The 19,212-nt window shown below is 40.3% G+C and overlaps 1 protein-coding gene across 3 annotated transcripts in view; it reads left to right on the forward strand.

Annotated features, from left to right (window-relative positions):
• FARSB (phenylalanyl-tRNA synthetase subunit beta) overlaps positions 1-19,212 on the forward strand; it is a 73,774-nt gene that overhangs the window by 20,170 nt on the left and 34,392 nt on the right. For all 3 annotated transcript variants that reach the window (XM_086366205.1, XM_086366194.1, XM_086366183.1), the window contains exons 8-15: positions 536-606; positions 2,436-2,497; positions 3,328-3,379; positions 6,292-6,353; positions 6,629-6,836; positions 7,326-7,406; positions 10,071-10,163; positions 15,117-15,234. In XM_086366205.1, coding sequence (XP_086222331.1) covers positions 536-606; positions 2,436-2,497; positions 3,328-3,379; positions 6,292-6,353; positions 6,629-6,836; positions 7,326-7,406; positions 10,071-10,163; positions 15,117-15,234 — 747 coding nt within the window. The remainder of the gene's footprint in view (positions 1-535; positions 607-2,435; positions 2,498-3,327; positions 3,380-6,291; positions 6,354-6,628; positions 6,837-7,325; positions 7,407-10,070; positions 10,164-15,116; positions 15,235-19,212) is intronic.

Here is a 19,212-nt window from a genome sequence, read left to right on the forward strand (position 1 = left end):
AATTTCTTTCTGAAGCTTTTTCGAGAAGCAACTTGAATGTATTTACAAAATTTAGTGATGTCAAAGCCATAGATGTTTGCCTTTCTGGAGGTGAGAAGGGGGTTCAGTTGCTTCACAATGGGAAGGAGAAACTTCCTCCTCCATATCTTGGACTCTAGTACTCATCGTGGACTTTGGAGTGAGCCAGATCCAGGCCCAAATCTTAGCCTTGTTGTTTAATAGCTTGTGATTCTGGGCAGTGAGCTTAATCTTTGAATCTTACTTGTCCTGCCTGCAGCCCTGTCTTAGCATTATGGTGAAAATGAGATGAGATGGCTTCTGTTAAGCAGCATACTGTGTAATGTACTCTGTAAAGCCTTTTTTTTTTTTAACCTTGTTTTTTATTTTATCTTTATTCTCCAGCTTATAATGAGAGATTAGAATAAAAGTTGTGTGTCTCCTTACCTCTGAGGTGTCAGCTTGTATTTGTAGAGTTCTTTAGTGCACCTTTATTTCTGAAACTGATTGCTTTGTTGTTGTTTTGTGTTTGTTGCAGGAAACCATTCCAAAATAACAGTAAATACGAAAAATGTATTTATTGAGTGCACAGGAACTGACTTTACTAAGGTAAATAAAACTTTTATTTTATTTTTGTTCTCAATATAGATTTTTACCTCTGAGCTGAGACCATGTGACTAAATTTTAAAATTTGTTTATTTTTTAAATGGGGCTGTATTTTAGAAACTTAGAAAATGAGAAAGGTGTTTGTATTCTGTACTTTGGTTGTAGTGTGTGCTAAGTCACTTCAGTCATGTCCTACTCTTTGCAACCCTATGGACTGTAGCCCACCAGGCTCCTCTGTCCATGGGATTCTCCAGGCAACAACACTGGAGTGGGATGCTGTGACCTCCTCCAGGGGATCTTCCCAACCCAGGAATCAAACCAGCGTCTTTTACATCTCCTGCATTGGCAGGCGAGTTCTTCACCCACTAGCGCCACCTGGGAAGCCCCTTGGTTATGGTGCTTTCATTCAATTGACAAATGTTTAGTGAGCACCTACTCTCTTTCTCCAATGCCATGAATTTAACAAAGAGTTACTTGTTCTTGATTTCAAGGAACTCATCATCTTTGTGAGAGAATTAGCCACATACATTAAAACAGTAAAATTGAGAATGGGATCCACATTGTAATGCCATCTTTATAAGGAGTTCATCTTAGTTGGCTTAATTTGAATCCTAATTTTGTACTTTTGTGTACTTGTTAAAAAAAATTTAGGACCAGCTGGCTATAAAGTCTTATTTAGCAAACTGATAAAGAGTTTACACACACACAAATATATCTAGAAAATACAGAATACTAGTCGTTCAGTCACTTTTCGTCACCATGTATTAGATTGGAACGTCATGACAGCTATTTTCTATAGCATAAGATTTCTTTCCACGTGTTAAGTAAGGTGTAGAGTTAGGTGGTAGTAAAGCAGATTAAGAAAGGTAGACTTGAATGGTTATAACTTTTACGTATCAAATGTCGCTGGAGGAATACATGGCAACCCACTCCAGTATTCTTGCCCAGAGAGTCCCGTGGACAGAGGAGCCTGGAAGACTACAGTCCATAGGGTCACACAGAGACAGACATGACTTAAATGACTTAGCATGGTATGGCATACCAAATGTACATTCAGAAATGGTGTCAGGTAATATATAATACCTGTTCCTGTTAAAAACTTTTTAAAATTTGTACATTAGCAGACCTTGGTTATCTTTCCTGAAGTTTGTATATAAGTGTGAAATAATATAAAAAAGCAAAGCATGTACCCCTATAAGATTACTGTGTTTTTTCCTCAGCATTTCTTTTAATTTAAAAATGAACAAATCAATAGGGCCATCACTATGTGCCAAGCATTGTCCTATGTATTTTACACACACACACACACACACACACACACACTCTCTCTCTCTCTCTCTCACTCTTACACTCTTAATCTTCATGTTAACCAAATGAGGTAGGAACTTTTATTATGTCTACTTAACAGACAGGCTAAGGTACAATGACAGTAAGTAACTTGCCCCAGATCAGACTGATGGTAAGTGACTGGGCCAGGAATCTGGTGTCTGGCTGCAGAGGGTTATGGGACTGATAAGGTTTACTGCCGTCGTTAGCCATCTGTCTTTCTTGAAATTTGGTGAACCTAGGGAAGGGGGAGTGGGGGAAATAAATGATTTGTCTCGGTCATGGATTGTAACTCTCAGAGAACTTCATAAATGCAGAACACCTGACAATAAGGTCAGGCGCATTCAAGCTCAGTTTTTATTCCATTTCTTTCTTTAAAATTTGTGTATGCAGGTCCATTTTTATATATTTGGAGACTAAATTATATTAAATATTAATTCATTTCCGTTTGAGGGAAGAGAGGATTTTCATGTGTTACCATAATATTTGATTTTTTTCCTTTGCAGGCAAAAATAGTTCTTGATGTCATTGTTACCACGTTCAGTGAATATTGTGAGAATCAGTTTACGTGAGTTCATTTGGTATTTTTATCAATGATGGTCTGTTCTGAAGTCAAAGCACTAGGGTCTTGTGCTAAATATAAAGATAAAAAATGCAGTTCCTGTAATTGGAATACATAATCTCTTTGGGGAGCTAAGACATGAATTAATAATGTAAAAGGTGATAAGTACTTTAGAAAGTTTCAGTGATGTTCTGGCTGTTTGTAAGGGCACATTACTGCTAGCTGAGCAGACCTCTTAGAGGCAGTGACAGGCTTTTTGTAAGGATCACTGGATTTGAGAATATAAACATGGAGGAACAGGAAAAGGAACAGCTGAACAAAGAGAAATCATACATAAAAGCAAAGCATTATATCTTATATATACCAATAAGACTACTGTATTTGTTCCAAGGCTAAGTTTTTATATAAAAAACTACTTCCCAAACCTATATGGCCCTTACTGTATGCTCACATCTTTTTTTTTTTTAAGTTGATTTGCATTTTAGTGGTGGTGTCAGTCAGCTTTCCTCCTATAACAACATGACTGTGGTAAAGCCTAGGACGTGTGTATCAGTATCAGCAAGGAGTTCATCGAGGATGTGTGCTTGGCAGGACTGGGAGATAAACTGATCAAGGAGAGATGCAAGAGCCACAGGAAATAGAATAGTAATGTTGTGTATTGGGAGGATTAACCTAGACAGCAGGGTGGGGACACGAATAGACTGTTGATTCAGCAGTTGTAGACCAAATGAACGTTGTGTTAACCTCACACATTTCTAGAATGTATGGCTCTTTTTTCCCCTTAGGTTTTTGTTTTTATTTTTTAATTCTATTTCTGTCTTTATTTTTGTTTTCAGGGTTGAAGCAGCTGAGGTAGTTTTTCCTAATGGAAAATTACATACCTTTCCAGTAAGTATAGAAGTGACTTGATGATGATGACTTTGACAACAGTAACAGCAATACTAAGCTGTAGAGTGCTTGTGGTCTTTCTGTGCGTCCATCTGCCCACCTACATGCCAGGCGTGATGCTATGTGCATCACGTGGGCTTAATCTTCACATTAACCCTATACGGTTGGGTGCCACTATTAGGCCCTTGACCTTGAGATGATAAATAGCTTGCCTGTTACTATTGGTGGAGCTAGTGGCTCGCCTGCCTTATTGCTAGTGGTAGAGCTAAGATTTAAGCTTGACAGCCCCAACACTATTTTATGGCACACTTCACTCCTGACACACTCCATTATACCACAGGAGTTAGATACTGTAATTCCTGTGGTTTATACCCTTATCAACTAGGTAACTGGGTAATTTTTAGTTTCACCCCTTTTAAGGTTATACTGACTTGATAGACATGAGTTTGAACAAGCTCTGGGAGTTGGTGATGGACAGGGAAGCCTGGTGTGTTACAGTCCATGGGTTGCAAAGAGTCGGACACAGCTGAGCGACTGAACTGAACTGAAGGCTATTCGGCCTTCCAAACTAAGTCTTTTCACATTTGATTTACCAATTGTGAAAGGCCATCACTGTAACTAATAAATTACATCTGGATGTGTTAATAAAACTAATTTACTAGTAAGCACAATTACTTTGAAGATATGGGATCTTGATAAAAATTCAAAATAGCATTCTTAAACAACTGAGCTTTTTACCCCAAGATGGCTTCGCATACACAGGGTGGCCATTCTAACACATTTTTCAGTGTCACTATCAGTTGGGTTCTGATTCAGTGAGGCCATTCTTTGATGAGCTCTTTATCTTTGGATTTTTCACAATTCCTCTGTTACTTATGAAGTGAGTCAGAGCCTAGAATAATTTCTGCTATTCAAATGGTTTTTAGAGTAGATAAAACCTGCCAAGATCAAAACCTTCCCCTTCCTGAAAACATTAGTATTTGGCATCATGTATTATTCTAGAGTATTTATAATTCAAAACAAATGTATAACTGTAGAAAGAAAATATTAGTCGCTCAGTCATGTCCGACTCTTTGCAATCGTATGGACTGTAGCCCCCCAGGCTCCTCTGTCCATTGGCTTCTGCAGGCAATACCAGAGTGGGTTGCCATTCTCCAGGGGATCTTCCTGACCCAGGGATTGAACCTGGGTCTTCTGCATTGGCAGGCAGATTCTTTACTGTCTGAGCCGCTAGGGGAGCATAACTGAAATTTTGGGCTATAGCAGTTTTCTGTTTTTTTAATTGATTTTAGTTACTGTTATCAGCCCTTTTTATGTAACTACCCCAAGATTTACTGACTTCAGACAACAGTCATTTGTTTGTGTCATGGTTCTGTGGTCAGCCAGGTAGTTTCCTAGGCTCATCCCTGCCGAGCTCCTTCAGCTGGTCGGTAGGCTTGGCAGCTGATGACCGGGATCGGCCTCTCTTTCATGTTGCTTCTTGGCAGTGGGGCGAACAAGTCAAGTGTCTCGTCACCCAGCAGCCTAGCTTGGATTTCTTTACCTAGTGGTGGTTGCACTGGGGTGGTAATGATACTTCTGCTCTGAGAACTGAATTTTTCAGAAAATTTTGTATTGGGGTATAGCCAATTAGCAAGCAATGTGGTAGTTTCAGGTGAACAGCAGAGGGACTCAGCCATACATATGCATGTATCCTTTCTCCCCCAAGCTCCCTTCCCATCCAGGCTGCCCCATAACACTGAGCAGAGTTCTGTGTGCTATACCGTAGGTCCTTGTTGCCTATCCATTTTAAATACATCAGTGTGTACATATCCATGCCAAACTCCCTAACTGTCCCTTCCCTTCAGCCTTGCCCCTGGCAACCATAATCTGAGAACTGCATTTTGATTAGCAGGACTCTGGCCCATTGTCCTGCTACTGCTAAGTCACTTCACTCGTGTCCGCACAGAGTCGGCAGCCCACCAGACTCCTCCCCCCCCACCCCCACCCGGTCCCTGGGATTCTCCAGGCAAGAACACTGGAGTGGCCTGCCATTTCCTTCTCCAATGCATGAAAGGGAAAAGTGAAAGTGAAGTCGCTCAGTCGTGTCCAGCTCTTAGCGACCCCATGGACTGCAGCCTACCGGGCTCCTCCACCCATGGGATTTTCCAGGCAAGAGTACTGGAGTGGGGTGCCATTGCCTTCTCCACCCATTGTCCTTACCTGAGTCCAAACAGGTGTTTAAATTTATGGCCGTTTTGCTAGTGGCAGTTACACTTCTGAGAATAATTCAGTGATAAGAAATACTCATAGGTAAAGCCTGGATTTTATGTTTGTGTGTTCTTGTCTCACAAGGTAGAGTTGTGTACTGTTTGAAGGAGAGTGAGGACTAGTTCATCAGATGCTCCCAGCCGGCTGGCTCCTGGAGCACGTTGATAGCTCGGGCTCGAGCCTGGTTCCATTTCCCCCCTTAAAAAAGAAGAGGAATGACTTCATAACACTCTTGGATTTAGTATGCTGTATAGTACAGTGCAATACATGAATTATTCTTTTTTGGTCATAGACACCTACTTGCATGAGATGAAATTGAAAGTCTTCAGCAGGATTTGTAAGCAGTGTAGAAATGATGAAATGCACCAGTGTTTTGCTGAGGAAAATGGTGATTGACCATGTAAAAGCAAAACATATTTGGCATTTTGTAACATTTCCAAGCTTCCGGTTGTCTATTGAGTATCAATAGAATGTTCATTTACAAATACAATGTAGCAAATCATGTTCTGAAATACCTAGTTTACTTTTGATGTCTGGCTCTAATGACAGTTGCTTGGGAGCGTAATAAAACTGCAACAACAACAACAAATTGAATTAGAAAGAAGCTAAGGCTGTATCTGGCAGGAGTGATTTAAGCTTCTCCAACTCTTTCTCTCTCTTAGGAACTGGCTTATCGAAAGGAGATGGTGAGAGCTGACCTAATTAACAAAAAAGTTGGGATCAGGTACACTCCGCATGCTTCATTTATTTATTTATTGTTGAATTCAAGAATGAAGTGCACACATGACTGCTTAATTTTTCCTGAATGAATGCTTAGAGAGGTTTTTCTGTCCCTTCAGAGAAAGTTAAGTGATGACAGAACCTCAGTTAGGATGTCGGGGGTCTTTTGGAATTCACAAAGACAGGTTACTGTTTCAGGTAGTAGCATAGTTTAAAACCAAATATAAACACGTTTTAAATAATCCAATGACATTTATGGTTCGTACGTTCCTCTTTCAGAGAAACTCCAGAAAATCTTGCCAAGCTTCTGACCAGGATGTGTTTAAAGTCAGAAGTCATAGGCGATGGGAATCAGATCGAGGTTGAAATCCCCCCGACCAGAGCTGACATTATCCACGCCTGTGATATCATAGAAGACGCAGCTATTGCTTACGGATATAACAACATTCAGATGACTCTCCCGAAAACGTACACCATAGCTAATCAAGTAAGATTGCACCCTTAAATAAACACTCCTTATTGTTAGAAACTGATTATTGAATGCCAGGATGGCTTGGAGAGAAACAGAGCCTAGGAATTAAGCAGTCTTGGACATGCTTTGCTCTGAGAGGCATTTGCTGTGGAGAGGATACAAAACAGATGCCCCATTGATTAGAGTACGTTAAAAACCTGTGATGACTGGCTCTTTGAAGAAAGACAGGTTTTGAGTTTGGAGGCCTCCTTGCATCTCTAAGTAGGAGGTTCATTTTCTGATCCTGGGCCTGAAGGCAGAATGGTGTGTGGGGGAGAGAGAGGGAGGGTTTTTACCTCAAAGGAGGGGTGTTGGGGTGGTGGGGAGGGGATGGTAAGGTAGTACAGTAATGATGGGACTAGAACATATTAGGGTGAAAGGGCAGTTCCTTTAAGTGACAAGTTTTCTATAATTTTTTTTTTAAGTGGGAAATTTTATTGAAGTGAAATGACTTCTTTCCCCCAGTTTCCCCTAAATAAACTCACAGAACTCCTGAGACAGGACATGGCAGCTGCCGGATTCACCGAAGCACTTACCTTTGCTCTGGTATGTTGTACGTGTGTTTTCTGTCCTGCTGATGGTTTTCTTTAAATCTCCAGATTCCTTGTTCTGTGATGCTTTACATGAATTTATTAAGACTTAACAAAATTTCCAAGCTCTAGAAGAATAACTTTTGTTACTTAGAGATTGTATAATTTCTGATACAGAAATGAAGATTTCTTTATTTAGTCACAGAAAAGCGTGAAGGATTAAAAAAGTATCTGAAATGACAGACGACAGTGTATTTTAGAGTTTCATGTCATTGTTGAGGGCTCATGGTGAATTTCATAACCAGAGTTATTACATTAGAATTTTTAGGCTTGATTCAGTTGTGGTGTGCCCGCTGGATGCCGCCCTGGTTGAGGGCTTGTGGACTGTTCCACATTAAACTTGTTTCTTTGTCTTTGAACATGTTCGCAAACATTTGCTTTGAGTTGAAAAGCTGACATAAAAGGCCTGAATCAGGAAATGAATTTTATTACAAAATCAGACGGAAATCTCCTTGCCCCAGCAGATTGACCATTTGAAGGGAGGGAAATGTGTGTGCAATTTGTAGTTTCTTTTTCTCTTTTGCTGAGCTGTTCTGTGGTGCCCACAGTGTAGTTTTTGAGAATTCAAGTCCGTTTCAGCTTAGCGACGTAGGGTAAAAACCAAAACAACCAGGAAAGCTCCCCCCGACTCAATTCCAGCCCTAAATTCTCAGACGATTTGCAGAAGAAAAGTAGTGGGAGTCACGACCAGTACATGGAGGGTTGGTGCGGCGATGCGGCCTGTCTCATGTCATTTTATTGATCATTTGTAGTTCGTAGGATGTTCATGTTGGGAGGGACCTTCCAGACCTAGCCAGCTTAGTTGTTTCTCTGGCTTAGCAGGTCATTCATTGAACAATATTTATGGAACATCTGTTATATGCCAGGCGCTGTACTGGTGAGGGAGCCTGGGGCTGAGAGAATAAGCACCCGGCAAAGCATACACAGAGAGCAGGAGAACTGTGACCAAAATCTGGCCTTTTCACTTCTAGAGGAGTGCTTTTTCCTTAGGTCGGACCATGAAGGAACGTTAGGTTTGAATACGGTGTTCATGTATGGACCATATATACATATGCTGTCAGGAACAGCAATGATTTCATGTAAAATGTACACACAAAAAATCGCATAAGGAAATGTTTTTTTTTTTTTTTTAAGTGTCTTCTGTTTTTTTAAATTACAGTAAGTGGCACGGGAAGGGACTTTGTAAGTGCATAGCCCCACGCATCTCAGGGGAGCCCATGCTCTGCTTGCTGACCAGTACCTACACTGCCAAGAGAATGGGTCTGCTGTGAAGGGGTTTATGTCCGAGATTCCGTCTCTCAGGGCAGCCCTGTGAAGTAGGTGTTTCTGTCTCTCACAGCAGTTAATTGAGGTAACTTGTTCCACTCCATGCAGCCAGTTCGCTGTGCACCAGGGATTCCAGACCAGGTCTGTCTGCACCCCAGGCCTGTGACTGATGGACTCCCACTAGGAGTCCATTCAGCTGTCCAAGGTCATGTCAACACATTGTCACAGTTCAGGGTGGGAGAAGTTAGGTGCTAGAGAGTTTCAGTTTTGTAGTAAGTTTTTCTATAGGAATGTCAACATTACAGATATTTATGGTTACAAACTTTATGAGCAGACCTAAACATCACTGAGCCTTGTATATCTAGTTTTGCATAAGAGTAACAAGCCTTCTTTTCATAAAACTCAGCCCTAGATTTCCCAAGCATAAGTACCTCACATAGCATCATGGTTTTTGCTATATTTCCAAACCAGTAGTAATAATTTCTTTTACGTTAGCTCACTTTTAAAACTGAAAAGCTACTTTAACCTTATTATAAGAATAGTATTCATAAAAATTATGGGCTTCATTTACTCTATACATTTTTTTCTAGCACTTTAAAACATATAAATATTACCATTGATAAACATTTCATCCTGTATACCCACTACTACCCCTTCAGGATACCTGATTTAAACTTCTTCTTATCTCTGTCCTTTGTCATCCATCATCACAATAAAGTAGAAGTCACTACCTAGCTGGGTAGCTGTGTGTCTGTGGGCCCTTTTTCATTTATGCAGACAGTACTGGTTCTGTTTGAGAATTCTGTCAGTTCCACCCCCTGTTCTGCCACAAGTCAGTGTGGATTTTGCAGAGGTTACAACAGAAGTCAAAACAGAAAGCTATATAAACACCAAGGAGGAGGAGAGAACTTCTTCCTGGAGTCATTAGGGATATTTTTATGGAAGAGATATCTTTTAAGTAGAATCTTGGCGGGAGGTGGTAGCCACAAGTTGGGTGGGAAGGCATTTCAGGTAAAGGTATGGAAAAGTATAAACAGTTGAGGGAATGAGAAGGAATTGTTGGAGATTGGACTGCTAAGGTCAATGTAGGAGGGCCCAAGTACAGGCTGTACCACCAGCTCCACGTGAAAAATGTGCTTTAGCTCTGCACCATGGTTAGAACTCTGGTAAGAGAACTATTAATGTTGAATTGCATCTGCTGTGCACCTGAATGTAATTGATGTATGCTTATTCTTAGTTTACTGATTTATATAATCTGCATCGCCACGAGACCATTACAAGTTGTTACAGCATTACATACTTTAAGATTTAGTCATTGTGTTTCCATATTGATCTATTTTCATGTATTCCTTAGTGCTCCCAAGAAGATATTGCTGACAAACTGGGTATGGATATCTCTGCAACCAAGGCCGTCCACATAAGTAATCCTAAAACGGCTGAATTCCAGGTAAGGGTTTTAAGTAGATAAGAAAATGGGTAAAAACTGAGAGGCAGTACATGAGTTATGAAGTCTCGTCAGTTGTTTTATCTCAGGGGGCAGAATTTTAGAGCTTCTTTAGAATCTCTTCTTGGATAAGTTTATGTTGGGTTCTTATATACTTTGCTGACAAAACTTCTTAGGACATTTTATCATCTTTTCTTGATTAGCTGTATCAGATCAGATCAGATCAGTCGCTCCGTCGTGTCCGACTCTTTGCGACCCCATGAATCACAGCACGCCAGGCCTCCCTGTCCATCACCAGCTCCCAGAGTTCACCCAGACTCATGTCCATCGAGTCAGTGATGCCATCCAGCCATCTCATCCTCTGTCATCCCCTTCTCCTCCTGCCCCCAATCCCTCCCAGCATCAGAGTCTTTTCCAATGAGTCAACTCTTCGCATGAGGTGGCCAAAGTACTGGAGTTTCAGCTTTAGCATCATTCCTTCCAAAGAAATCCCAGGGCTAATCTCCTTCAGAATGGATTGGTTGGATCTCCTTGCAGTCCAAGGGACTCTCAAGAGTCTTCTCCAACACCACAGTTCAAAAGCATCAATTCTTCGGTGCTCAGCCTTCTTCACAGTCCAACTCACATCCATACATGACCACAGGAAAAACCATAGCCTTGACTAGCCGGACCTTTGTTGGCAAAGTAACGTCTCTGCTTTTGAATATGCTGTCTAGGTTGGTCATAACTTTCCTTCCAAGGAGTAAGCGTCTTTTAATTTCATGGCTGCAGTCACCATCTGTAGTGATTTTGGAGCCCAGAAAAATAAGTCTGACACTGTTTCCACTGTTTCCCCATCTATTTCCCATGAAGTGGTGGGACCAGATGCCATGATCTTCGTTTTCTGAATGTTGAGCTTTAAGCCAACTTTTTCACTCTCCACTTTCACTTTCATCAAGAGGCTTTTGAGTTCCTCTTCACTTTCTGCCATAAGGGTGGTGTCATCTGCATATCTGAGGTTCTTGATATTTCTCCCGGCAATCTTGATTCCAGCTTGTGTTTCTTCCAGCCCAGCGTTTCTCATGATGTACTCTGCACATAAGTTAAATAAACAGGGTGACAATATACAGCCTTGACGAACTCCTTTTCCTATTTGGAACCAGTCTGTTGTTCCATGTCCAGTTCTAACTGTTGCTTCCTGACCTGCATACAAATTTCTCAAGAGGCAGATCAGGTGGTCTGGTATTCCCATCTCTTTCAGAATTTTCCACAGTTTATTGTGATCCACACAGTCAAAGGCTTTGGCATATTCAATAAAGCAGAAATAGATGTTTTTCTGGAACTTTCTTGCTTTTTCCATGATCCCTTGCTTAGTGCTACCTAGCCTAGCCTTTCTTACCTCAACTTTCTATTTCACAATTGATTAAAAAAAAAAAAAATTTCAGGTTTCACCTCTTTTCCACCCATTTATGAGTTAATCAACACCTGTTCCCAGAGCCTCCATTAAGTCTTTGGCTTTGAAATGAGTCGTTACGCCAGTTCTAGACTCTGCTGACTGTGCCTTTCATTGTGATTGTCTAGTGTTTTGTCAGTTTCATGTCAAGGTTATGATACATATTTAAATGAGAGTGATACTCCCTTAGTAGTAAATGTTAAGTGATATACATTATAGATTAGTGCACAAACTATAAAAAGAGCATTTCAAAGTTATAATGTCTTATTAATAAGTTTGAGTAGTCTTATCTTTCATACTTTAATAAGCTCACTCTTTTTCTTATGTATGCATATCTGTGATTTGTTTGGGCTTCCCCCATGGCTCAGCAGTAAAAAATCCACCTGCCAATGCAGGAGACATGAGTTCGACCCCTGGGTTGGGAAGATCCCCTGGAGGAGAGCACAGCAACTCAGTCGTTTTCTTGCCTAGAGAATCCTGTGGACAGAGGAGCCTGGCAGACTACAGTCCATGCAGTTGCAAAAAGTCAGATACAACTGAAGCAACTGAGCATACATGCATGATTTGTTTAACTGAGGCTTTAGAGAAGATCGTGTCTATTAGATTCATTCTAGCATCAAAGGGAATCTTAGAATTGGAAGGAAATGCTTTTAAGAAAGTTAATTTCATCTGAATTCTGTGATTTGTTTCTTTGGATCTTGATTTTCACTTTTAAAAGTAGTAGCTGAATTAGTTCTTGACATTCTAAAAGTTCTAATAATGTTAAAATTAGGTTTTTTTTTAAGTTAGATTTAATCAATAGAAATACTCACAAGTAGAATAGGGAAGCCTGGTGCACTGCAGTCCATGGGGTCACAGAGAGTCTGACATGACTGAGCGACTGAAGAACAACCAAATGTGGCAGATTAGAGCTAAACTAAGTAACTAATTGGTAATAATATGCATCAAGGACTTGAATTCTGTCTCTGTATTCAGTGTCAGAACTTTAAAGAATTCTATGCTAGTTTAGAAGGATTGTAATAATGAGTTTATGTATTTTGTTTTCTGAGGCCCACTGGCTTTTCTAAGATGTCGTAGGTGTTCTTTTTAATAAGAGGTACTCAAATTCATTTGGATAGAATGGAACAGGTGTTGATTCACTCATTATAAATGGGTGGAAAATTTTCAGTAAATCTTAATGGATTTTTGAGTTTTTTTCCAAGTGTTTCTTTTTTTTTTTCCTTCTAGGTTCACTTATCAAGCTTGATAGATATCTTACAGTGTGATAATGTTAGGTTCTTTAGGGTTTACATCCTGCCCATTTTATATAAGTGGAAAGAAAATAAATCAGAAGCACATTAAATGTCACTGTAAATAGCTGTACTTTAGCACGCATAACAATCAATATTTCTGCATTAAATACATGAGAGATGAGAGTCTGTGTTTTAGATTGGGCAGATTCTGTATTTTACCCTCGCTTTATGAATAGCTATGTCCTACCATTACTAATGTGGCTAACTAGTTTATATTTATTTATGGTTAAAATAAATGTACATTGTTCATGGTCTTCTATCAGTTTATTGTCTACGCTTATTCTTTCTTTTGCTCAATTCTTAACTTTGGGCTATTTTTTGGTAGTAGATACATTAGAAAATGGATGAAATAACAGAAGTGTTATTTACTGAAGTATGTGAAATTTAACTATAATTGTAGAGACAATTACAGAATATTACCATATCCCCTTAAATTAACAATAGTGTTCCTAATATCCTTAAGTATCTAATTATTCAAATTTTCTCAAGGTTCTTTTACTTTTTTAAATTTTTAATTTTTTAATTAAAAGATAATTGCTTTACAGAATTTTGTTGTTTTCTGTCAAACCTCCACATGAGGTTTGACATGTGTCCCCTCCCTCTCATTTTAATTGTTTGATTTGGGATTCAAATGAAGTTCATACTTCAATGTGATGTAGATTGATGTGCTTCTTAGTCTCTCCTAATCCACAGGTTGTCCCTCCATCCATTCATCTCTTCCTCTGTCCCTGTTTCGCTTTGTGGAAGAAACTGGATCACTTACCCTGTGGAGTTCTCACATTTAGGGTTTTGCTGACTATATTCTGGTGGTCCCCTATAGTTTCAGTAAATTAGAATTAGATATAGGAGCTTGATCTGATTCCAGTTTAATTTTTTGTATTGCTGTGAGTTTTGAAGTAAATAAATCTTATCTATAGAATAAAATGAATAAAAAAATTCTAAGAGAAGTTATCTGCAAAAGTAGCTTGTTTCGATTCCAATAAGTTAAACTTGTTTTTAACATTGTGGTTTTGTTCTCTGAACAGTTTGGGCACTTTTCTCTGTGGTTGGGAAAGTGCCCCATATTTTAGGAAGCACAAAGTTGAAGGTTGATAGCAGCTTGCTGGTGGAAGGACTGTGGTAGGAAGGGTGTCCTCTTCTTTGCTCCGCACAGTCTAGCGGGTCCTTTTAAGGGCTTACTGTTACTTGTGTGGGATCTAGGAGGGGCTGCTGTTTTAGCCAGAATGGGCAGGGCAAGCCCATGTAGAACCATGTAGACCTTTGAGCAGAGATCTGAAGGAAATAAGATAGCTACATACGATCTATAGGAAGAACGTGTGAGTCAGAAGAAAGAGCCAGTGTGGAGGTTGGGATGGGGTGTGGAGCAAATGTGCCTGGAACACGTGCAGTAAGCCAGGGGCAGCTGAGGGTATTGGGGCTGGAGAGGGAGCTGGGGCCAGATTCACATAAAGCCCCACATAGGGCATGGCTTTTATTCAAAATCTGATAGAAGCCTGTTGGAGGTTTTTGAGCAGAAGAGTTCCATGGTCTGATTCAGGTCTTAAAGGATCACTCTGTGGGGAGAATAATAGATCATAATAAAGTGGTAAGTAGAAGCAGAGAAATCAGCTTCAGAAGCTCAGGCAGAGCTTAGACAGAAGGTAATGGTGTTGGAGGCTGACTGCAGATGTAACACCACCACTCATAAAACCCTTCTGGTAACATGATGTGTTGGAAACTAACATCTCATACAGCTTAGAAGGAGAAATTTATTTCACAGACAAAAGCAGGGAAGTTTTTCCTTTAAAAAAAAAAAGAATTAGGATGAGTGTTTGTATTTCTTCATTAAGAATGAAATAACTATGCACGTTTTCCTGTTTGTTTTGGCTACTAAGCTGAAAACTGTGGTCATATGCCCATGGCAGCTTCATAGTTTTTTTATAGTGCCTACGTATTTGTGTCCTGTTTTCCTCATTGTCCAGGTATTTTTTATTGCATTTACATTTTCCTGGTCCTAGTTTTTAAAAATTTGGTTTAATTCATATTTAATCTATATAAAATATTTGTATTTCTTGTAATCTACTTCAATTACTTTGTGAAATAAAGCAGAACATGAAGTCCTGAAATTAAAACTTAAAAATGACTGGGATATTTAGGCAGTGCATTTTCCAAGTCTTCCTGTGAGACCACAAAGTCTTGAAATAAGCATTTAATTCCTATTTGGTCAGTGCAATTTCACGTCTTCTCCTGCAGGTGGCACGCACGACCCTTCTTCCTGGCCTCCTCAAGACCCTAGCTGCCAACCGGAAGATGCCACTTCCTCTGAAGCTGTTTGAAATTTCTGACATTGTAATAAAAGATTCTAGCAGAGGTAAGAATGAGTCACCTTTGATTTGTATATTTAAAGCATTTTTTTATTATGAAAATTTCAACTGTATATAAAAGTAGCGAAAATAATGTAATTACTCCTGTGATTCCAGCACCCAGCTTCAACAGTTATCAACACACATGAGGCCAGGCTTCCTTCATGTCTACTCCAACCCACTGCCCCTTATTTGAGTAGTGTAAATCCTGAACATCATATCGTGTCAGCAAGAAACACTTCAGTTTCTGTTTCTGATAGATAAGGAATATCGCTGGTTTGCCTTTTTTTTTTTTTTTTTTAATAACCCAACACCATTGTTATATTATATCATTAATTATCTAGCTAGTGTTTGAATTTTTCCAGTTGTTTCATAAATTTAATTTTCATTACTGATTTGTGTGAATCAATCCAAGCAAGGGCCAGCTACTTGACTGTAGTATCTCTTATTTTTAATAGAAAACAAATTTTAACTGAGTTTAATAATATTTATGAAGAGCCCTATTAAAACCTCAACCTGAAAAGCACTGCGGAGCACTTCTTTTTTCTTTATGTTGTGATTTATATGTGTATCATTTTGACATACTTTATATCTTACCATTCTGGTTCAGCAGTGATTGTTCCTATCACTGTTGTCCAGTGATTATAAATCTGTTTTACCAGTTTTTGCTTCTTTTGAGTATGGTCTGAACTTGTTAGTACAGCAGGTTGCTTCATCTAGTATTTGGAATATAGTGGTTATTTAATAAATATATTAAGTGTGTAGTAAGTACTTAAACCCGATTGCCCAGAAAGCCAGTCTCACTCAGCCTTCTCCATATCTTCAACTTTATATAACTTTGACTTGACTGTTTGGAGCTGCATATATGGTATCTCTTGGTGAGCAGTGCCCTCAAAGGACTAAATTACTGGCAGTGTTTCTTTTGAGTCCCTGGATTTAACCATTGAAGTCCCAGCAGTATTTATTTTACTGCAGACTCTGCAAAATTCAGTGTGTTCCTCTGAATCAGTTCACAAAAGAAGAGGCCTTTTCCTCAGTTTCTCCTGAAGAGGACAATATGGCGTCATTGTGATACCAGAAAGTAGTCAAGAACCACTGACTGTAAGCCGGCCTGTGTTAGAGGTACAGCCAACATGACTATCTGTGGTGGACTGTCCACCGCAAACCTTCCAGCCAAAGCCTGGATTCCGTCTGCTCCCCAGTATGTAGCCTGTCTTCAGTTAACAGTGTCACCGTGCATTTGTATGGTGCTTTTTGCTTTTCAAAAAAAAAGTATTTTTAAAGTACTTTTTCTTTTTTGATTGTTAAAACATCTCTGAGGCAAATGGGACAAAATATTGTCCCCATTTAATATGCTGGAAAATGAAGACAAAAAACTGGTAATTTGTTCAGAGTCGCTTAAAATGAGGAACTTAGGGCTCGGGCCAGGATTTTGATCTTAGTTTTCATATCCTTAGAGAATAAAAGTTCATTGTCATATCAGTCCCTGTAGAATGTTCCTTGGGTGATAAATCTGCTGTAACAGAAAAGACATCTTCAGTGCCAGCTGCAGATAGTTTTGAGGGTTCTTACTGCCTCTAACCATCCCTTGGTGTAGATAACTGAGAATTTATTATTATCCCAATGTCAGTTTTTTCTGGTAACTTTGACTTGTTATCTCTCATACTAGTTCTTGGAGTTGTATGTTGTTTTCATCCTTGACGATCCATTCATATTTCTAAATACAGGGTAGGTTAATTACTTGAGATTTCCTCAAAAGTTCTGTAATACTATTTCAGCACCAGGCCTCTTCCCTAGTAGCAGAGGCTCCTTGCAGGGCTCCCTGCTCTCAGGCAGGCAACTGGAGCCTGGATGGTGTGAGTGAGAGGTGAGCTGTGGTCCCCATAGTTGCCATGGGAAGGCTTTGCCATAGGCGTGGAGCATTGCACTCTACTGCAGTGCTGGCTAGGGGTGCCTTTGCTGGGTTTCTTTCTCTCTGTGTTTCTTGGGAAGGCCCCAAGGCCCATGTGTGGAGGTTGAAAGAGAGCTGTTCTTAAATATGAGTGCCAAAGGCCATCATTGAACCAATGGCCCTGGTGATGATTCAAAAACCCCATCCATATATGTACTTTTTAACTTGAAGATTTGTATTTCTGCTGCACTTTTGTTTGCTCAGAAAGAGTAGCTCTTCTCTCTGCAGCAGACCTCTTTTATAACTGTGTTTAGCTGTGACCATTCTGCTCTGTTTGCACATCAATCCATTTTTTAACTGCTACTACTTTGGTCTGCTGTCTTGCACCATTATGGTTTATTCTTTTTCCTTAAAATTTTCTGTCATCCCAATGGCATTCGAGGAATAAAGAAGAGGTAAATGTGCTCAGTAAGTCTACCATCTTGAAAATATAGATTTGCTTTCATTTATGTGGAGTGTGTTTCCTGTTTAGGTAGGCCTGGATTCTGTTTCATAGCAGAAGAAGCGTTTCTGGTGGATTAGTCTCACTGTGGACCTGTGGCCTCCCTGCCTGTCGTCTGCTGTGCAGAGAGGACTCTGCAGTAGAGGCAGCCAGGCTCCGCAGGTCCGCCAGGGACTCTGCAGCCAGAGCGCCCGCATTTGAGCCCTGGTTCTGCCGTTTGTTGTTGTTCTGTCGCTAAGTCGTGTCCGACTCCCTATAACCCCACAGACTGCAGCACTCTAGGCTTCCCTGTCCTTCGCTATTTCCCAGAGCTTGCTCAAACTCATGTCCATTGAGTCAGTGATGCCATCCAACCAGTCTCATTCTCTCTCACCTCTTACCAGCTGCTTAACTTTAGACAATTTAATTCTTCAGTGCCTCAGTTTCCTTATCTGTACAGTGAGAACAACAATAGAACTTTTTTCATGAGATTTGTTGTAAAAGTTAAGCCACATAGAAAGTTGCAGCCACGTAATAAGCACTGTTTAGTGTGTGCTCTGTCAGGGTATTAGCAGTCCCTAACTCCAGTACTCTTGCCTGGAAAATCCCATGGATGGAGGAGCCTGGTAGGCTGTAGTCCATGGGGTTGCTAAGAGTCGGACACGACTGGGCGACTTCACTTTCATGCATTGGAGGAGGAAACGGCAACCCACTCCAGTGTTCTTGCCTGGAGAATCCCAGGGATGGGGGAGCCTGGTGGGCTGCTGTCTATGGGGTCGCAGAGAGTCAGACACGACTGAAGCGACTTAGCAGCAGCAGCAGCAGCAAGGCCAGATACCTAGCATCTTGAGGTCTCTGGAAATTTTGAGAATGAATTAAAAATTGGCCAGTCATTAAAGGGTTAATATCACCTAGTGCTAAGAAAAGTGGGACTCATTTTTATCCTAACTTTTGACTTAATTGGTTTTTCTTCTATTATGCACAATTTTTTTTTTTTTTACGGAAAAGAAAACCCAAACATACTATGGGAATTTACTTAAGAAGGTTGTTTTTTGAGCAATTTATCACCCGCTTCTTTTAAATGAATTAGGGGTGTTTTTACCATCTCTCAAACCAGGAATCCTCTCTTTTGGATTTACATTAGCCATTTTCTCCTAAATAATGAAACAATTTTGAAGGAAAAAATCTAGATCATCAAAGGTGAAATGATAGAGCAGTCTTCCAGTTAACTGTAAAAACGTCCCAGATTTTCACTGGTGAGGGCAGTACTCAAACTATTGGTTGAAAAAGGGTGAAGGTGTGTGGGAAGAGTGGTCAAGACATTCTCGTTCGTTGTACTGCTGCTGCCGCTGCTGCTGCTGCTGCTAAGTCACCTCAGTCATGTCTGACCCTGTGCAACCCCATAGAAGGCAGCCCACCAGGCTTCCCTGTCCCTGGGATTCTCCAGGCAAGAACACTGGAGTGGGTTGCCATTTCCTTCTCCAATGCATGAAAGCGAAAAGTGATAGTGAAGTCGCTCAGTCGTGTCTGACCCTTCGCGACCCCATGGACTGCAGCCCACCAGGCTCCTCCGTCCATGGGAGTCTCCAGGCAAGAGTCCTGGAGTGGGGTGCC

Source organism: Bos grunniens, chromosome 2 (genome assembly GCF_055505025.1).
Source record: "Bos grunniens cultivar Pamir isolate PY7600 chromosome 2, Bosgru_T2T1.0, whole genome shotgun sequence".
NCBI lineage: Eukaryota > Metazoa > Chordata > Mammalia > Artiodactyla > Bovidae > Bos > Bos grunniens.